This window comes from Herpailurus yagouaroundi, unplaced genomic scaffold (genome assembly GCF_014898765.1).
Source record: "Herpailurus yagouaroundi ecotype Mexico unplaced genomic scaffold, PumYag 191, whole genome shotgun sequence".
Lineage (NCBI taxonomy): Eukaryota > Metazoa > Chordata > Mammalia > Carnivora > Felidae > Herpailurus > Herpailurus yagouaroundi.
Window position 1 is genome coordinate 18715020 of NW_024412422.1, and position 20610 is coordinate 18735629.

Genomic DNA, 20610 nt, shown 5'->3' on the forward strand with positions numbered 1-20610 from the left:
GCCCGAGAGGCCATCATTTCTGGGCAGGCTCCGGGGACGACAGTGACGATGCATCTTTCTGCTTCCACAATTAAGAGCTCGGGTCATTACTACTTTCTTAATCGGGGATCCCGAGAAGCACATTGCAAACCCAGGCCAGAATCAGATGGGGGAATTGGGAATTTCCAGGTATCGTCCCGAGAACCAGGAGGGTTTCTGCAGGGTCACAGGGACAGCTCCCCCATCCATGAGTCTGGTGCTGGGGTTGAATACTTATTTTGGCATCATTTAACCAACCCGGTCCCTTCCACCTCCCCTGCTTACGCTGGACACACACCCAGGCTCCAAGGACGGTCTTGTGAGAACTGCTGTTTCCCAGGCCTTCTCCCTCCCTCGGTCCCTCTCCATCCCCTATCAACCTCCCACCCATCCCCCTCACCCCTCCCATCCCCCTCTCCACCGCCACCCCCACCCCCATCTCAGACAGCCAGCCCAGGCACTCTGAACTAACACTGAGCCTGCCAAGCTGGCAGAGGGGCAGGACAGAGCTGCATGGCCCTGCCAGTCTCCCTGCCTTCTCTCTCAAAGCTCTGCTATTCCTGTCTGTGCTGGTGAGTCACTGGGCGCCCTCACACACCTCTGCAAAGCTGGAAGGAATGTAAGCTCTCGTCTGTGCCCAGCAGCCTTGTGTAAAAAGTCAAGGCGGGGATGCAGCCCAGGAAGACGTTTCCAACCTTCCGTGGAAAAGTGTTGGACTCTGTGAGGATCCCCTAGGATGACCAGGGTGGCCCATCAGCACAGCCATCCAGCCAGGTCCCGGACAGGAGCCCTTGCCTGGACGGTGACGCCAAGAACCAGGTCTCTAACCCGTTACTGACCGGCACTGGCTTGGCCGGATGCCTCCAGGAAGTACCATCGTCCCCGCTCCTGCTCTGTCTCTCTGAGCCCCTCCAAAGCTGGAATCACCTCTCCAGGCACAGGAGCCCCGCTTAGGAGGAGACACAAGTGCACGAGAAAGCCACCCCAAGTTCAGTCCTCCCTACAGCCAGGTCCCACCACCCTGCTCTCAGCCTGCCTCTGCTGCCTGAAACACCACCATTATGTTACACGGCCGTTCCTGTTGAAATAGACCTACTCCTGGGCAGAGGGGGCCGCTGAGCCTCATTCAGCATTCACGCCTCCGCGCGAGTGAGTTTGTCAGAGTCTTTCCCGAGAGGTTTGGAAAGAAAGAGGGCAGAGAGAGTGGGGGCCAGTGGGAATATGAGGGGACGGGGACTACTTGGAAAACTGGGATGCACTGAGCACACGTCTTTTTGAGAACGGTGGTAAAACGCACATCCCGTAGAGCTGAACCATCTTAACCATTCCTAAGTACAGCTCAGTGGCACGAGATACATTCACACTGCTATGCAGCCATCCCTCTATCCGTCTCCAGAATTCTTTTCATCTTCCCCAAACCGAGACTCTGTCCCCATCAAACGCTAACCCTCCCTTTCCAGCCCTTGGCTCCCGCCCTTTTACTCTCTGACTCTGGGGATCTGGGTTCCTGAATTTCTGGGGACCTGAGTGGGACCATACAGTATCTGTCTTCTGTGACTGGCTCATCTCATTAAGCACCGTGTCCTCCAGGCTCATCCGGGTTGTGGCAGGTGTCAGAATTTCCTTCTTTTTAAGGCGGAATGGTATTCCGTTGTAATAGAGACCGCATTTTGTCGATGCATGTGTCCGGTGACGGACCCTTGGGTTGCTTCCACATTTTCGCCAGGGCAAACGGTGCTGCTGTGAACACCGCTACACAAGTATCTCTTCAAGACCCCGCTTTCGGTTCTTTTGGATATATACCCAGAAGCAGAAGTATTGGATCATCTGGTCGTTCTATTTTTCATTGTTTAAGAAATCACCGTCCTGTTTTCCACAACAGCTGTACCGTTTTCCATTCCCATCAATGGCGCATGAGGGTTCCAACTTCTCCACATCCTTGCTAATACTTATTTTCTGAAAAGCGTATCTTTTAAAAAAAAAATTGGCCAACTGGAAGGCAGAAAAGTAAGTGTCAAATCAAGAAAGCTCTAATTTTTTTGTGAACTGTTAGAACTCCGTTCTTTGAAATACATGTTAGTACACCTGTGAAATTAGCAGCTGCAAACTGCCAATCGTCAACAAATACTCTGAGCACCTACTGTGTGCGCTGGTGCTGGTACTGGGGAAACACTGCTGGATGTGACAGCAACGGCCTGTGCTCCCTTGGAGCTGGCGTTCTCGTCGCAGGAAGACAGACGGACACAGAAATGAAGACGTGTGATCGACCGTGTGGTAAGAGATATGAGAAAACCAAACCCAGTGAGGTCGCCAAGACCAGAGGAGGGGGGAGAGAGGGCCACCTATGTGCAGCAATAGAGGTGTTGCCGAGAAGGTACCTCTTAGGAATGGCTGCCCAGAAACTGCCAGGTATTTGGAGACGAGGAAGTAGAATTCTTAGCAGGGAAAATTATCCAGCGCTGAGACAAGCTTGGTGGTCTGACGAACAGAAGGTTCGGAGTGGCCAGAACTTGATGAGCCAAAGGTGGGGTGGCTGGTAAGGTTGACCAAGATGGCACCACGGGAAGGACTGCCGCTGCCGTTTATGGGAGGCATCGGAAGTTTGCTCAGAGGAGCCACGTCACTAGACCAGTCTAGCTGCTGCCAGAAAATGACCTAGGATGATCAGAGGGGCGATGGGCCACTTAGGGGATGATAGCAGCAGGAGAAAGTGGTGGCCTGGAGGCTGTGACGGGGAGGAAGTTCTGACGTGGCTTGTTGGCGCGTGGGATGTAGGCATGAGGTGAGGGAAGGATCCGGGTGGCGCCTAGCACCTTGTCCTGGGCAGTCGTGTGGGTGGTACCTTCCATCTGCTGGGCTGAGAGAAGCCGGCAGAGAGCTGGGGGGGGGGGGGAACCTGGTGTGGGCAGGTTTGAGGGACCCCAACTGGTTTTCTCTGGGCTCGTTGTTAAGGGTATGATCCCAACAGACTTCCACGTGGAGAGAACTAGTGGACGGTGAACGAGATGCTGCTAAGTGCTGGGTACGGGCATCGCACGGAGGAATAAAAGGGATGCGACCCAGGAACTGGCCACCCACGCACTGGGTGGAGTTGGGTGATTCCCTCTTCCCCGCCCCTCCTTCCCCGAGACCCCTCCCTGCCACCCTGCTTCCAATTACCTTGTGAGGCTGCCAGCCCCGTGCGGGAAGGCCTGCATAGTGGGGTCTCAGGTGGTGCTTCCCCTGGATGGCATCCTTCAGTTCCTTTTCCTAGGACAGAAGGAAAGGGCGTCATGAGATGACTCCCCAACTTCAGGGACACGGCAGAGCATGGTAGCTGAGGTTTCTGATTAGGAGGTTAGCCCCTGGATAAGAGGTGGTTCTGCAAACACCGTGTGATGTGGGAGCGGCTTCCTTCTTCTTTCTGAGCCATGAGTGTCCTACTCTATAAAATGGGAGTAACACTCCTCCACATGATGTTATAAGATTATAATAAAATAATATATATTAAGGGTGTAGTGAGATTCCCAGCGGATAAATCACCCACAGTATGTGGCACATTGACCTGTATTGCACGTTTGCATCCTAACAAGGCAATCTCGGTAAGTAAAGCTTTGAACTGACCCTTTCCTCACAAACACTGGTCCAAACACATTGCCAAAATAACATTAGAGGAGATCTGAAAGGCTTTGTCCTGCTCAAAAATGGGGTAAAAAAAATCTATGAGGACTACAAATGACTGGAACACCCATGGTGAGTGGGACACTCAGGCCAGATTCTCAGGCACAGAATTGGGAGTCCAAGTTTTATTTGTTTGTTTGTTTGTTTACTTGTTTTCAGTGTATGTGGGACTGGAATTTCATGCATGAGGCAAGATATCTGAGCAAAGCTTACCACCCGCCCTGAGGCCGGTCCAGCCCCAGACCCCAAAGAAAGCTGAATATAAGTGACGTCTGCCCAGAGTTCCAGCTTATGTAAGGTAACACACCCAGAGACAGAGAGGGAGCAGGCCCGCTGGCTCAGTGTGTGCACTGTGTTAAGCCCTCGTATCACCTACTAAGAACTGTGAGCTACCAGTCACCAAACCTAATTCGAGACTGGAGGCATTCAGGGTGTAGCATAGTAACTGCAGAGAGGTAAGATAGAGTGGGGCTGAGCACAGAAAGAGAAATTGGGGGTAATTCTCCCCATTAAAGAAAAGCCTGAAAATGGAAATGCCAAAACACATTTAAAAGAAAAACTCACAGTACTATACAGACGTGACAAAATCAGTAATCAGGATGCATTGACACCAGAGGAAATAAAAATAATAAAGCAATCTGAAAATGACTTCAATACATATGTTGAGGGTTCTCACAGGAAGGAGAAGGAATGACATCCATCCAAAAGAACAAGAAAGAGGCAATAGAGACAACTAATGGCCACAGTGGAAGGTGCCTGGCAATTCATCAGCCTCCACCAGTCAAGTCTGCAATTTTCTTGTTTGCCTGGTCCTTCAGGTTTGTCCTCCATTCACTCCTCAGTGAGTCAATATCCGCAGGCCACCCACGTCTGGAACTGATCTGGTGACTCTCCTCTACACTCCATTCACCCTCCCAACAGGAAGAGGGCAGAGTCCTGTGGTTTCAGACACTTCCCACAGGAAGGAGGCTCCTCCTGGCTATTTTCAGGTCCCATGTTTCAGTCAACATCCCTTCCTCTCCATCATCAGGAGCTTCTCCGCTCTTTGGTACCTACCTCGTTTCCATGATGATAAAACACAAGGAAGCAACCTTACACGCCTTCCCAACACACCATATCAATGGTGTTTTGTTCTGGGAACAATGATTCCCCAACCTATGGGAATGAGCTTGACAATATAGCAGTCACATTGCCTCCTCGGGGATATTCCCCATAACACCGGTGATCTGAAGGGTATGGGTGTACTCATCGAAACACCAGGGTCCTGACCTTGGAGACCTTATGTGCCCCACGGTAGACAAAGGCAGCAATATCTCAGAGGATCATAGGAGAAACATTGGGGCTATAGGGAGAGGAGTATGGGTTCTGAGGTCAAACTGCCTAAATACAACCTCTAGCCCTTCCCCTCATAAGCCGTGTGGCCTCATGCAGGCTGTCTGACAGCTGCACAGCTCTCTGAGGTCTGAGGATGTAAAGATGTCTACACGATCAGATGATGTGGAGATTTAAGTGCAGTAATTCTCCCGGAACACTAAGCACACTCCCCCGCACACAATCACGGCTCAAAAAGGTGGTCCCTTCCCTATTGAAAGCACGACCACCTTTGCCTACATCTTCCCATCTTCTACTTTCTACCACCAAATGACCCCTTCGCTCACAACATCACCTCTCTGCACCTCACTTGGAAGAGTTGACTGCAGAAAAGGAAACTCACAGGAAGGAAACAGCACTGGCTCGTTCACCCAATTTTTTGGAGGCTACATAAAAGTTCCATTCACGGGGCACCTGGGTGGCGCAGTCGGTTAAGCGTCCGACTTCAGCCAGGTCACGATCTCGCGGTCTGTGAGTTCGAGCCCCGCGTCAGGCTCTGGGCTGATGGCTCAGAGCCTGGAGCCTGTTTCCGATTCTGTGTCTCCCTCTCTCTCTGCCCCTCCCCCGTTCATGCTCTGTCTCTCTCTGTCCCAAAAATAAATAAAAAATGTTGAAAAAAAAAAGTTCCATTCACTTATCTTATGTTCCTTCTCAGTGACTCCAGGTCAGCCGCTTAACCTGATGAAATCCGTCTTTCCAAGAGAAACAGCTCAAGATCTAAACCCTGTCCAAGAAGCACTGATTCACGATGTCGCCAGGCAAAAGAAAAGAATTACCACCGTCTCTTCCCAATGCCATTTCTCCAGATCGGTTGAAGCATGAGTTGGCACTTTGGGCACCACTTACTATCCTGGTGACCCGCCCCCGCCCCCAGCAAGAGGACCAACCACAGAAAGAGCTGCTGAAAACAAAACCATTCCCAAACAAACAATCCTCTGCCCTACACTTAGATAATCACAAAATACCTGCGCAGTGTGCCAAAGCCCTCCACACAATGATGCCGACAGAAGCCGATTCATTGGCAAAGACACCCAGCAAAGGCCCAAAGAAAAAAGAAGATACCAGTTTGAACCTGCAAACCTATGTGATTTATTCTCCAAATCACGGGTATCTCACTTTATCCACGCTTGCTGTTTACCCCCGGAGAAAGTGCAGAGGTGGCTGGGGGCGGGGAGCGATGGGGCCGGTTGCAGGAGCGGGGATGGGAGGGCGGGTCCGGGGGTCTTGTCCCAAGCGCTACAGTTCCTGCAGACTTCACCCCCTGTTGCCCCAGGGCACGGTGCTGCTCTGACATGCACGTATTTGCAGTACTTAAGGGAAGATTCAGAAAATGCCTGCTGTCCGTGCTTTGGGTCCTATTCGGATGCTGCAAAGTAAGAAGACTTACCCTGGAAGCTCTCATCATTGACACTGTGCAGGACCAGAGCCGCCCACCCAGGGATGCTGTCCCCGCTCCAACTAGAGGACTCCTTTCTGAGTTAATCAGCACCACCGAAGAAATGCCACCAAGCAAAATACAGATCACCTTGTGTATTGGTCGCATGCTTGAGACCAGCAGGCCCCCAAAAGATGTGGGCTTGTGGTCGCAACACGACAAAATGAGAGTCTCCCAACAGGCGCGCGGGTGGCTCCAGCTATGACAGTTCTCAGGAGGGGGAGGAGGAGGAGGAGGACGGAGTGGATTTAACATAACCTGACAGGCCTGCCTGAGTCGCGAGGCTCTCCACAGCCTGGGGTAAGTGGCCAGCCACAGCGGTGCCTGGGGTGCCTGGGGTGCCAGGTGCACACACCCGCTCCACGCGATGGTGAAGCAGGGCCCCCGCTCGCGGCCCCTGTTGTGCAGGTTGGACACTGTGCACCGTGGACCACATCTGAAAGCCAGGAACTGAGTTTGACGACACACACCCACGGCCTGAAGACAGGGATCTGGTGACTCACACGCCACCAGGACTGAGATAATGAAGAACTTTCCGAGCACTGCTGGATGAAATCACCCTCTGGCTCAGCACTCCTGACCTGAAATAACGGCGTGAAGAGAGAACAACCCGCATCTGTGTATCTGCTCGCTCCTGCACAAACTTCACAGCTGTCCTTTCCAGGGGAGGGCTTGAGTATTGCAAAGGGAACAGTTTGAGTCTTAGACCCTTTAAGCATAAAGCCACACAAAGGAAGAGGGTTTCGGATTTGCCAGACGGTGGATGCCTAGTGACAGAGGGCCTCCCCTGCAAGAGTCAGAGTGCCACCTGCCTGCAAGCACAGAAAGGAAGGGGCGCAGTCCTATTTCTGCGTCATAGAGGGACATACAGAAGTTAGGACCAGCTCCCGGCGGGCCGACCGGAGTTCTGGGATCCGATCTGAGGAACTGCTGGCACCCTGTAACCCCTGAAGCCTCCCTCAAAGGGCAACTACAGAAAGTGCCAGTCAAGGTGTTTTTTTAATCCATTAATATCCACTAATGCACGAAACTGAAATAGCTGTATTTGATTTTTTTATCTCTTGTTTAGCAAAAATATGGGGAGGGGGAATGAATCCTGATAAGGATAAAGCCGAAAGAGAAGGGTCCCTGCAAGAGTTACAAATTCTAACACCCCAGGGAGTGAGCAGGCAATATAAAGGGGCAGATTAGGCCAGAAAGAAGAACATTCTAGAGTGATAAGAAATGCAGAGATTGGCAAGGTTCATGCCCCCCATCTAAAGAAGTCAGCAGCAAACTGTCTCCAACCTGTTGATGCAAGGCAGGAGAGAGAACCCAGCTGTTCCAGGTTTTAGGAACTCGAGGTCCGGGTTCCTATCTGAAACATCCCTGTTTTTAAATGTTGGCTCTTAACTGAGACAAAAACATACACTGTGTGCTCCTTCCCATAACAGATAGGTCTTAAAAATGTTGGCTTAAAAATGGGGCACTTTGTGAAAGAAGTCAGACCTGATTAGAATGAAGGGTGGGTGGGTTGAGGTGGAGGTGGGATGGGGGTGAAGTGCATTCCCTGGGTGCAAGAAGCGAAAGGAGAAGCATAGGTTCACCAAAGATAAATTTGCCCACTTACACCTACCCGCTATGTTGCCATACCTACCCGCTATGCACTGAAACGCGTCTCCCCAGATTCACATATTGAAGCCCTAATCGCCCATTTGGCGATGGAGCCTTTAGGGAAGTAATTAAATGAGGTCACGGGGTGGGGCTTTCATCCGGTGGGACTGGTGTCTTTATAAGAAGAGTCAGCAGAGAGCTCTCTCTCCACACACGTGCCAAGGAAAGGCCATGTGAGGTCACAGCTAGAAGGGAGCCACCTACAGACCAGGAGCAGAGCCCTCTCCAGACACCGGCCGTGCCAGCACCTTGAACTCCAGCCTCCAGGACCACGAGAAAATGAAGCTGCTGCTGCCTAGTCTTTGGTATCTTGTCACGGCTTCCCAAGCTGAGACACAGCCCCTGCCTGAAACACTGAGATACAGCCAGAGTTTCCTCAAAGCTCTCTGAGCGAGGGGGTACCTGGGTCTTCAGAAGCCCCACCTCATCTGCACCAGGAACTGTAATTAAATCCACATTTCAATGGTTCAAGACGGCCACTCTCTCCCTTGAAAGATTCAGTGAATCACCGTTCAGCCAACTGTCAAATGGTGCTATCTTCACTACAAAGGAAAATTTAAGTAAAATAATATCTGACATGCTAAATTACAACAAGTTTGAGTTTGGATTTTATTGGCCTCACACATTTGTTTCCCTCAAATATGTTCATTCACTTTGGCTTTACAGTTTAAGAAAGCTGTAAAAATTTTATAAACCAGTTTTATCACCGGGCACATGTAATTATATTATGAATTATAAATATATAATATTATGTTCAAATATAATATAGACTGTGTAGTTATAATATGCAAGTCTAGTAAAATGAGGGTATGATTATTATGAACTATAATAAAATATAATAAAAATAATTTAAGTCAACACTGGGATGTGCTTGATAGTGCTTTTCTTTCTGAAAAGGCTTCATGAGTGGTTCTCACCTAGAGAAGTGACCAGGAGGACGGAGGAAAGGAAGGAAAAAGGAGTGTGAGTGTGTGTGTGTGTGTGTGTGTGTGTGTGTGTGTGTGCGCGCGCGCATGTGTATGTGCGGGGGAGGGGGGTTCCTTGGGGTGACAGCATTTGAAGCAAAGGAAGGTGAAAAATACAGAATGGAAGGAGTGATTTGCCCCCTGGGTGCTGTCCAGGGTGCTGTCCAAGGTGCTGTCCAAGGTGCTGCCTGGGGGCTGCTGTCCGGGGTGCTGTCCAGGGTCTGAGCCCATTCCTGCCCTTGCCCTCAAGGCCAGGACAATTGGTTAAGTCATCATGTTACGTGGAGAAATCATTGGGGCCTGGAGGACTTGGGTTTGAGGCCTAATTCTAACACTTACCAAGTGTCCATTTGTTTGTTTGGTTTTTTCAAAATTTAACTTAAAGTCTAGTTAGTTAACATAGTGTAATATAGTATAATATAAGTGCTGAATCACTAAATCACCAAGAGTGATTTAAATGAGGGAATGTGTATACATGCACTTTGAAAACTGGAAAGGGCCATTTGAGTGTGAAAGATTGTTATGCCAATAAAGAGACTGTTACTGAAATAACTGTATCTGGTTTCCTGTAATCCTCAGGTCTGAGGAGGGGAGAGTCAAACTCTAAGTTCCTTTCTATATTCAGAAAAATCTATAAATGTGCACTTGCTTTAACTGTGACAGACACATGCTCTTCCAGACCTGTTTGACATTCAGGCATAATACATACGCCAATAATGCAATTACAGAGAAGCACACTGTGCTATTTAAAAGGTATTTTTCTAACACAGGTTAGAGACAAGCTTAGGCAGAAAAATATAACACACAAAGCAGGTTCTAATGCCAGCTCATGAACCAGACACATCTGAATTTTAAATAAAGCTGCTCTCCATAAAAGTATTTCATCAACTTACATGTACCTGCAACATATGCTCTGTCCTAATGATGGAAAATAAATACAGTTAAAAATTTGTTTGCCTCCCATTGTTCACTCTCATCAGAACACAGGCTGCCCCAAAGACAGCTCAGCTCTTCTCTACCAAAAACAATGGGGTCAAACCTATAAGAATTCTTCTTCTTTTTAATGTTCATTTTTGAAAGAGGGGAGGGGCAGCTCTGAGCTGTCAGCACAGAACCCAACGTGGGGCTCGAACTCATGAACCATGAGATCATGACCTGAACAGAAGTCGGCCACTTAAATAACTGAGCCACCCAGGTGCCCCCAGAATTCTTCTACCTAAGATTCACAAGGTTGGGGAGCAAGCAGAGAGGAAAAGCTGGAACTTTCGTGCACTGCTGGGGAAGGTGGGGCGTATATAAAATGCTGCACCTGTTGTGGAAAACAGTTTGACCATTCTTGAGAAAAGTGAAACAGAATTACCATATGACCCAATAATCCCACTCCTGGTATTTACCCCCAAAGAACTGAAAACCGGTGTTCAAACAAACAAATACTCGTATATCAGTGTTGAGAGCAGTGCTACTGTCAGCAGCCAAAAGGTGGAAACCCAGACGTCCATCGTCTGATGAACAGATGAACGAAAAGTGGTCTATCCATTCAACAGAACACTAGTCAGCCATAAAAAGGTGTGAAGGACTGATGTCTGCTACAACACAGACGAAGCTTGAAGACATGCTGAGTGAAAGGAGCCCCTTTTCACCACATAAAATGTTGTGTGTCCAGGGGCGCCTGGGTGGCGCAGTCAGTTAAGCGTCCGACTTCAGCCAGGTCACGATCTCGCGGTCCCCGAGTTTGAGCCCCGCGTCAGGCTCTGGGCTGATGGCTCAGAGCCTGGAGCCTGTTTCCGATTCTGTGTCTCCCTCTCTCTCTGCCCCTCCCCCATTCATGCTCTGTCTCTCTCTGTCCCAAAAATAAATAAACGTTGAAAAAAAAAATTAAAAAATGTTGTGTGTCCATTGTATGTATTTGATAGGAAATGTCAGAAACAGCAAATGAGACAGAAAGCATACTGACAGTGGCCAGGAGCTGAGGGAGGAGAGGATAAACAGTGGCTGTTGATGGGTATGGGGTCTCCTCTGGGGTAGGGTGAGTGTTCTGGAACGGGACAGAAGTGGTGGCTGTAAAATACTGAATGTGCTAACCACCACTGGATTGTTCACTGTAAAATGGCTAGTTTTATGACGCAAAAGGTGTCACACATGTCTCCTGCAACAGAGCCTGAACGGAGGCAAACATGTCCCCGCCACGTATCCAAGAGCTTCTTCTTCCGAGTGCCACGTGGGACAACTGGTCCCCAGAGGCAAACTACCAGCACATCCGGTCCTCAACCGAGAAACAGCAGTCTCTCCAAGGCTAGCAGGCAAGGCCAGCACTTGTGAGGTCTATCTCCAGTACAGCTCTTACCGAAGGCGACTTTCAGGGTCAGTTTTCCCATATGTGATTTCAGGATAACCTGCTGACTTCAGAACCGAATCCCGCATAAAATCTGTCTCCACCATACGCTCGTTCAGTGTGTGCAATGCATAATAACTTATAAACTGCATTCACCTACTCTTAAAAAAGGGTTTGAGAATGTCTGCAATAAAAATACTTATGCAATAAGGCAGTTAAGAATAATAATTTTTAAAAAAGAAAAAGAGAACAATATGTGGAGAACTACATGCCAAGGAAATCACATAAAGAAGATTGTTACCCATTGATTGAATATCACATTTGAGTACTGAGCTCGCCAGCTGCTAATGCGAGAAAGAAAATGTATCAATTATAACTTTGTTAATGTAAAGGATGAGCCTCCTAGGATCCTTCCACGAATCACCCAGCAATGTAAAATATTTAAGTGCCTTTTTAAAAAGGCGTCTTGCTTTTTCAAGAGATGATTTATCGGTATTGTTACAACACGCACTATTGCCTTGAGAATGTCAGTGCTTCGCTCTCTCCCTCCAACCAGAGAACTTCCTCCACCAAGTCTCAAATTCTTGATCACAGGAACCTTGAGTTATATGAGCAAATGAAAATGGTGCTTCTAGGGGCGCCTGGGTGGCTCAGTCGGTTAAGCATCTGACTTCAGCTCAGGTCATGATCTCGTGGTTCGTGAGTTCAAGTCTTGTGTTGGGCTCTGTGCTGACAGCTCAGAGCCTGGAGCCTGCTTCAGATGCTGTTGCTTGCGTGCTCTCTCTCTTTCTCTCTCTCTCTCTCTCTCTCTCTCTCTCTGCCCCTCCCCCTCTCATTCTCTGTCTTTCTCAAAATATAAATACACATAAAATTTTTTTCTTTGAAAACGGTTCTTCTGAAACATGGCCCAACGAGGCAGAGTCAGGCTATAAATTTGGACGAATTAAGGAGCTCTCTGTGTTACCCAAACATTGACTCAGTAAGACTAACTTTCTTTCCCCAAAGACAGATCACTTCCATTAACACTGAAAGAATTCGCCTCATGACTCAGGGCCCTCCAGGTGTTAGAAAATATGTCCTTAGTTTTAGATCCACATCTGTCTTCTGTTCACAATGCGGTACATCTGACACCATGGAAAACAGACCAAATTCCTTTCCCACGTGGATGTTTTCAGGTATTTTTAAGTTAATTGTTTAGATTAAAACAAAGCATACATACACAGGAGAGCACATGCCATAGGTGTACAAGTCTGTTAATTTCTACAAGGGGCACACACCAGCACAGCATAACCCAGACCAAGAAAGAGACCATTTCCAGGAGCACCAAATTTCTCTCCTGCCTTCCTCCCAGTCAATCCCTCCCCCAAAGTGACCACTGTTGTGATTTCTAGGTCCGCAAATCTGTTATGCCTCTTTGTTCATTCTGTGTAAATGGAACAGAGACATCTTTTTGGCGTCTGGATATTTCTCTCAATAGTTTGTCCACGATTCACCCATGGCTGTGAAACACTGCTTCAGCACTTCATCTCTTGCATAAATATTCCAAAACTTATTTCTTCATATTCGGCTCCTGTTGAACACCAAGGTTGACCCCGATCTGGAGCCTTTAAAAATAACGCTGCAAAGAACATTCTGGAACATGTCTCTTGGCGGATGTGTGTATCTCCTGATGAATATTTTCCTCGGGATGTTGCTGCTGGATTGTGGCATATGCGGGCGTTCAGGTTTTATAGAAACCGCCAGACAGTTCTGGACAGCGAGGAGCGTCGGGAGTCCTCACCAACACGTGGCACCCATGGTTCTCCTCCGGGCTGGCCACACCAGTGGGGCATGGTGGTGCCCTTCAGATGGATGATGACAGCAAAGCTCACTGAAGTCAGAGCTCTTCTTCTAGAAGTCAGCGTACAGTGGATTCAGAGGTCCTGGTAGAGATGACCTTCAAGGCAGACCTCACACCGGATGGCCCAAAAGCCTAGGAGTTACACCAGCACGTGAAGCAGCCCGGGGCTGAAGATCAGTGGTGGTTCCGACTGGGGCAAAGAGAAGGGTGTGTGGCCTCTCAGGGAGGGTGCCATTTCGCAGCCCCAAGCGACCACCGCCAACAGCCGACGTGGGCTGGCATTGCCACGTCTTCCATTAGAAACGGACAGCGTTTTGTAAAATCTCCCCAAATCTGAAGTTTTGAATGTGAAGGCAGCTAAAGAGAACCTGCCTTAGACCTGTTTGGCGGCCATGGACCACGTGCCACCAGCTCCGCTCAACAGTTTGCACGCCAACTCATGCTCACCTCGCCGTCGACAGGACCTCAGACGGGCTCCCTTCCGTGAGGGGCTCTGGGTTTTTCCAGCCCCCTCCGTCATGAACGGCCGCCGCCCAGCTCTTCAGTGGGACCGTCTCATTTGCAGGCAGAGCGGTTGGTCTCTCAGTCAGAGATCAGATGCCGCTCGTTTTGACTCTCCAAACTTCGCATCTCCAAATTCCTTTAACTCGAAGGTTATTTTTTAAAGACTAAGGTGTCTTACGTGAACCATATCCCGCCCCTGCAAGGATCTGCCTGAATCCCCTTGCTCAAGAGAGCACACCCTCTGCGGATGTGGAAAGACAGATACGACTCAACATGACGTAGGGTCCTGGGAAGCGTGGAAGCAGAGGTCGGAGTCCAGGCTGCACAGTCTGATGCCTTCGCTCCGTCTCCTTTCAAGCCTGGCCGTGTCTGCAGGGCCCATGCCTCCCGTGGGCTCGGACTCAGGTAAAGGCTGGAGTGAGTTGGCAAAACCACCCTCAGGGTCACTTAGCAAAGCTTTCCCCAGACTGAGCGTGTCTCTCCGATCATTTTATGTGGTGCGTGGACCCGGCACCTTAAACGACTGACTCACATCCTGAGAAAGCTCCCCCTTGTCCTCAACCCTTTGAAGTCCTTCCGCAGGGTGTCTCAGCAGGTGCTAGGCTCCTGGCTCGGCGCATCTACAAATAGAAAGTGGGCCGCAGGCTCTGAGCCGTGGGCAGGCCACCGCTTACAGAACTTCAAAGGTTGCCTTCTGTCTCCTTTTCATTTCTCCAGTTAGACTGAATATACAAAAAGCAATACGGGTTTTCATTTTATAATAACGATACGAAGGTCCTTTTAAAATGACACTTAGTTTATGGGTGAAACGACTTGAACACGTTCATTAACAACGTGTCTTGGGGAGGCTGATGGTGACGGTTGTATTGAAGCCGCACAAACAGTGAAGCTGGGACAATAGGAATAGTGACTAAGGTGGCACCGGACGTGAATCCAGCCAATGATTCATTGGTGCCTCACAGCAAGCCCTTAAATGGGTCACTATTTCTGCCCCCATTTTGCAGATGGGGAAATTGAGGCACGGGACAACTATGTGACAGAGCCAGGGATGTGTATAAGAATGAGACAGACAGACAGACAAAGAGACAGACTGGCTTATGGAGCTGGGAGAACATCGCCACCCACTTACATGTTATTTTGGGCCAAAAAAAAAAAAATCATCCTGTGGCTGTTGCCTTCCGAAACACAGACGGGTCCCGAATAGGTTGACACTTTTGATCCCTATCTGTCAGAGTGATTGGCTCTATCTAACCCAAAATAGAAGCTCAGGAAGGAAGAGCCAGCTCTTACTTGATTTTATGAATCCTCTGGGAGCAGTTTCCAGAAGGGCTTGGGAGTCCTAGTTTAGCTCGAAAAAAAATTCTCCATCACACCCCAATTATACGATAGTATCTGGACTTTCATTTCTTCAGGGCACTTGTGGACTGACTTACTGTGCAATAATTATCCCCTGGCCAGCCCCGAGACCGGAGCCCTAACTCAGAAGTTGCTTGGGGCGCCTGGATGGCGCAGTCGGTTCAGCGTCCGACTTCAGCCAGGTCACGATCTCGCAGTCCGTGAGTTCGAGCCCCGCGTCGGGCTCTGGGCTGATGGCTCGGAGCCTGGAGCCTGTTTCCGATTCTGTGTCTCCCTCTCTCTCTGCCCCTCCCCCGTTCATGCTCTGTCTCTCTCTGTCCCCAAAAAAATAAATAAACGTTGAAAAAAAAAAAAAAAAAAAAAAGAAGTTGCTCTAGGCCTGCCCCGTATAATACGGTAGCCACCATACTGGCTGTTTCATTTTAAAATTTAAGTTGGTTTAAACCAAACAAGATTCTGGCACAGAGGGCTTAGTCCCCTCCTCCTGCGTGTGGGCTGGACTCCGTGACCTGCTTCCAAACACTAGAATATGGGAAGAGAAGAAAAGTAACAGTTGAGGAGAAACGTGGCAGGCACCACCTTGACCAAGTGAACAAGGTCAACGTCGCCAATGAGACATGGTGTTTTTTTCCTGTGTTTCTTTCCCCCCAGAATCTATAACCCCAGTGGAATCATGAGAAGACATCAGACAACCCCAACTGGGAGACAGACCATCTGAGATTTGGACAACACTATTCAGAAGCGTCAAGGTTACAGTAGACAAGGAGGAAGTGAGAATCTCTGGCAAATCCAGGTCGGCGGATGCCCGCGGTGTGGCGTCCTGGACGGGATCCTGGGACACAACTACGGTGCCTCTTCTATTCTATTCCCAGCTCTAACTAGTGAGCTGGGGCCATACGCCTGCAAATGCGGAGATCGGTCCCGTGGAATCTCTCTGGGCTGATACGAGGCCGTGATTTACCTTGTGGGCTTTGCCCCAGAAGTTCTACTTTCCGCCTCCATAGCTGACATTCTGAACAGAACTTAGGATCCGTGAATCCCGTTTTGCCACCGGCATGTGCGAGACACCGGGCACAGGGCCGGGAAGAAGGCAGTGTTTCGTGTCCAAAGTACAAGGTCGGCAAAGCTCCAGAAAAGGCAGGCTGAGACTCGGCTTTGGAAGCCCCCAGCTCTCCCGCTGGCTGGCAAATTATTTAATCTCACCTGCGGAAATGAGCACCACGACCCCCACCCTTGCAGGGTAGTTGGGAAGATTGAAGTCAGCAGCCCATGTGAAAGATCCTGGCACATATTGGAAAGAAAGTACACGTAAGCTTCTGATCTCCCCCCGCAGAATCCTCCCCCCAGGTGTCTCTATCTGCACAAGAAAACCTTTCCCTCACACAAACTCGTCAGCCCCGGGGACCAGCACAAGCATCCTGATTTCTTCTGATGGGAGGAAACGAGACTGCCTCTCTGCCCAGCGCGCAGAAGTCACTAGAAGGTCTGCACCGAGTGCTCAGAACCAAGCCCGGGTCCTTTTTAAAAACTGGTGCTTTCGCGCAGGCTGACCTCAGGGTGAAATCCGCTTAAAAGCGCGCTCGCTCTTGCTCCGTCTCTCCGGACGGAGCTGTCAACAAATGTGCTGCTTCCGTTTTCATTCACGCAGGATCTCTGAGCCCCGAAAGCTGACAAATGCAAAGCAGTGCATGTCTGTAGAATCCCTCGATGTGAATAAAACCTGACACTTTCTACGTTTCTCCCCGTGTCGTATGAGGGAGATTACTCAGAACGGTGGCATGTGAGTGGATTTGCCCCCACACTATGTTTTATGTGGCCCCAAGATATCTAAGTAGTTATCAACATTAAAAACAGGAAATTTTAGGGGCGCCTGGGGGGCTCAGTCAGTTAAGCATCCGACTTCGGCTCCGGTCATGATCTCACGGTTCACGAGTTCGAGCCCCATGTTGGGCTCTGTGCTGACAGCTCAGAGCCTGGAACCTGCTTCGGATTCTGTGTCTCCCTCTCTCTCTGCCCCTCCCCTGGTTGTTCTCTCTCTCTCTCTCTCTCAAAAATAAATAAACATTAAAAAATAAAAATAGGAAATTTTATGTAAAAATGAGGATTTACACTTCCTGGTTAAAAACAAAAATCAGAAAACTTGGCAGCCCCATATGCCAATGGTCACAGCTAGCCATAAACCTGCACGCTTCTGTCTCTGGTCCTGACTGTCCCTCCTCATTTCCGGGTGGGTGGACGCACACAGGTGACCCCTTCCAGGGCCCAGACCTTCACCCGCGCATTGGCCGCCCTTCCTCCCGCACCCCCTCCCGCCTCGACCCCAGGTGTGAGGCTGGCCCTACACCGCATCAGCACGCGGTTGTGCACAGCCTCTGTGACGCCCTGCACACCACAGTCTACACGCCGTAGCTCTTCAACATCTGAGCTATAATAAGCAAGCATGGTTTCTCAAGTGGCAAAATAGACTTTGCAGGATTCGCATTGATGCAGTGAGTCACGAGCAGTGCAGACCTGCTGGGCCGGGCGGCCAAGAACCCAGAGAGGCCTGTTTCCCACTGGCTCCACGTGCCGCACGGGCCAGGCTCTCAGACCGAGGGCAGCGGCAGGCGGGGCTTCTCCCTCCCGTTCTTATATGTGCTGCAGGGGGTGGGGGGGCACCACTGTGTACATGCAGCACCAAGTGAGGGGAGAGGAAGCAGGTGGCAGGGAGCTGGGCAGGCAGAGACCGAAGGGGATCGACCCAGGACGTGCCCGGGGGCGGGTTAATGGTCTTTGGTGGCTTTCTATGGCAGGAGTCAGCAAACCACAGCCGCCATGCCAAATCCAGCCTGCCTCCTGTTTTTGGGAATAAAGTTTTATTGGAACACAGCCATGCTAATTCACTTCTAAAAATCCCGATCTTACGGAGCTTTGGGGAGAATTTGTGTATTCTACTATATTCTGGATATATATAATTTGTACAGTATTTATTTGTCTACATAGCCTTGTGTATGCAGAAAAGTAAAGCAGGAAACAGATATAGAGATTTCTAGAAAAAGAGGTCGGAGAAGGTATCGGATGATACACGTAGGCAGAGACCTAATGAAGAGTGGGAACAAGCCATGTGGATATGCCCCGGAAGGTCCCGGAAGGTCCCGGAAGGCATGCCAGGCAGACAGGGCAGCGCGGCAAAGGGTGAAGATAGAGACACCGGAACAGAAAGAGCGAAAAACGCAGGATTGGGGGAGGGCGAGGGACGAAGCACCTGGGACCCGGAGCAGGGCAGAGGCCCCCCGCGTGTGTGCGCGCTCCCAGAAGCAGGTCTCCAGCCTAAGGCACCCCGCTAGACTCCCAACCGACTCCCTCGATTCTCTGACGCTCTGGGAGCCCAACGTGAATTTTTATCAGAGTATCTGCTTGACCCCTTGCCTTAGAAAACACCCATACTCTTGTTGCAGAAAAAGAAACTGGCAAATCGAAGCCGAGAAAAGAGGCTGGTGGATGAAGGGAGTTCCTGGACTACACCGTCTGAAAGAAGTATGACAGAAATGATGCCATTCTTATCAAGAAGGATGTCCTCTGCAGGACAACGATATCCTAACTCCCACAGCCAGAAGTGAGCGCCACGAGGCCACCGCCAGCTCCCCGTGGCCCCAGGACATGATCTGACTTGAACGCTCCTTAATGTCAGAGACAATGAATTTCATCCGATGAGACCCCAGGTTTCCAAGGGGATTTTTTAAATTGCAGAAGGGAAAAACAGCCTGTTTTATTTTTATTTTTTTAATTTTTTTTTAATGTTTTATTTATTTTTGAGACAGGGAGAGACAGAGCATGAACAGGGGAGGGTCAGAGAGAGAGGGAGACACAGAATCGGAAACAGGCTCCAGGCTCCGAGCGGTCAGCACAGAGCCCGACGCGGGGCTCGAACTCACGGACCACGAGATCGTGACCTGAGCCGAAGTGGGACGCTGAACCGACTGAGCCACCCAGGCGCCCCAAAGACCCTATTTCCAAATGAGGTCACTTTCACAGGCTCTGGTGGACACGAATTTTGACGGAACACCATTCACCCCAGTACACCTGGCCAAGAGACACCAGGCAGCCCGGCCAGGGAAGGTCCTTCCACTTCCACCCAGCAGGTATACCAACGGCACTGCCCAAGGGACGTCAGGCAAAGCACACAGACCAAAACAGCGCGGTGAGTGTTCTGAAAAACCAAATTGTCCTTGCAACCGGCCCACAGAAGCAGCCCAGGACCTACGTGCTAAACCTAACAGAGTGGCCGCATGCTGAATGCATTGCCTGTGTTTGAAACCCTTCATGGTCCTGGGCCCTGGGTCATAGGAGGCACACGAAGCCACTCTGAAGATTATAAGATGTGACACACACACTACGGGATGCCGCTGTTTGACTCGGAGAAGTTCCGTATGTTTGTCAGTGAAGAAATTACTTCTTTCTTTCTTGGAAGACCTGTCGAAAATAAGCCGGGGAGCAAACGCACTAAAGTATATATAACAAATTTTCTTTTGAAAATGACACATTTCATCATAAGCAAAATTGAAATCCAGAAAAATGTAGAAAAGTCGGCTGCATTTCCGCCACTTGGTGATAACATTCTTAACATTAAATTGTACTTCCTGTCAGTGCTTTTTCTCTCCAGACACCTAAATATTAATACTCTTTTTTACAAAATTAAGGTCATATTGTTTAAGCTGTTTAAAAATACTAGGGGGCGGGGCGCCTGGGTGGCGCAGTCGGTTAAGCGTCCGACTTCAGCCAGGTCACGATCTCACGGTCCGTGAGTTCGAGCCCCGCGTCAGGCTCTGGGCTGATGGCTCAGAGCCTGGAGCCTGTTTCCGATTCTGTGTCTCCCTCTCTCTCTGCCCCTCCCCCGTTCATGCTCTGTCTCTCTCTGTCCCAAAAATAAATAAACGTTGAAAAAAAAATAAATAAAAAATAAATAAATAAAATACTAGGGGGCGCCTGGGTGGCTCAGTCGGTTAAGCGTCCAACACTCGATCTCAGCTCAGGTCATGATCTCACGGTTCATGAGCTCGAGCCCCGAATCAGACTCTGGGCTGACAGTGCAAAGCCTGCTTGGGATTCTCTCTCCCTCTCTTGCCCCTCCTGTTCGTTCTCTCTCTCTCGTTCTCTCTCTCTCTCTCTCTCTCTCTCTCTCTCAAAATGGATAAGTAAACTTAAAAAAAGACATTTAAATCCCAGAAGCATTCCCCTAGGTTGTAAACTATCCTCCTAAAATAAAAGACCCTTAAATACAGAGAACAAACTGAGAGTGGATGGGCAGATGGGAGATGGGCACCGAGGAGGGCACTTGTGGGGAGGAGCACTGGGTGTCGTATGTAAGCGATGAACCACGGGAATCTACCCCCAAAACCAAGATCACGCTGTATACGCTGTATGTTAGCCAGTTTGACAATAAATTATATATAAAATAAAATAAAATAAAATAAAATAAAATAAAATAAAATAAAAT

General features: G+C 49.5%; 1 protein-coding gene across 8 annotated transcripts in view; it reads right to left on the minus strand.

Moving 5' to 3' along the window:
• Positions 1 to 20610, minus strand: part of RIMBP2 (RIMS binding protein 2) — a 170687-nt gene that overhangs the window by 92825 nt on the left and 57252 nt on the right. For 2 of the 8 annotated variants that reach the window (XM_040444115.1, XM_040444112.1), the window contains exons 1-2: positions 6437 to 6821; positions 3178 to 3267 (exon numbers count right to left, since the gene is read on the minus strand). In XM_040444115.1, coding sequence (XP_040300049.1) covers positions 3178 to 3267; positions 6437 to 6739 — 393 coding nt within the window. In that variant the 5' untranslated portion in view covers positions 6740 to 6821. Of the gene's footprint in view, positions 1 to 3177; positions 3268 to 6436; positions 6996 to 20610 lie in introns of those variants that run through there. The other 6 variants (XM_040444110.1, XM_040444114.1, XM_040444107.1 and 3 more) reach the window with 6 other exon arrangements.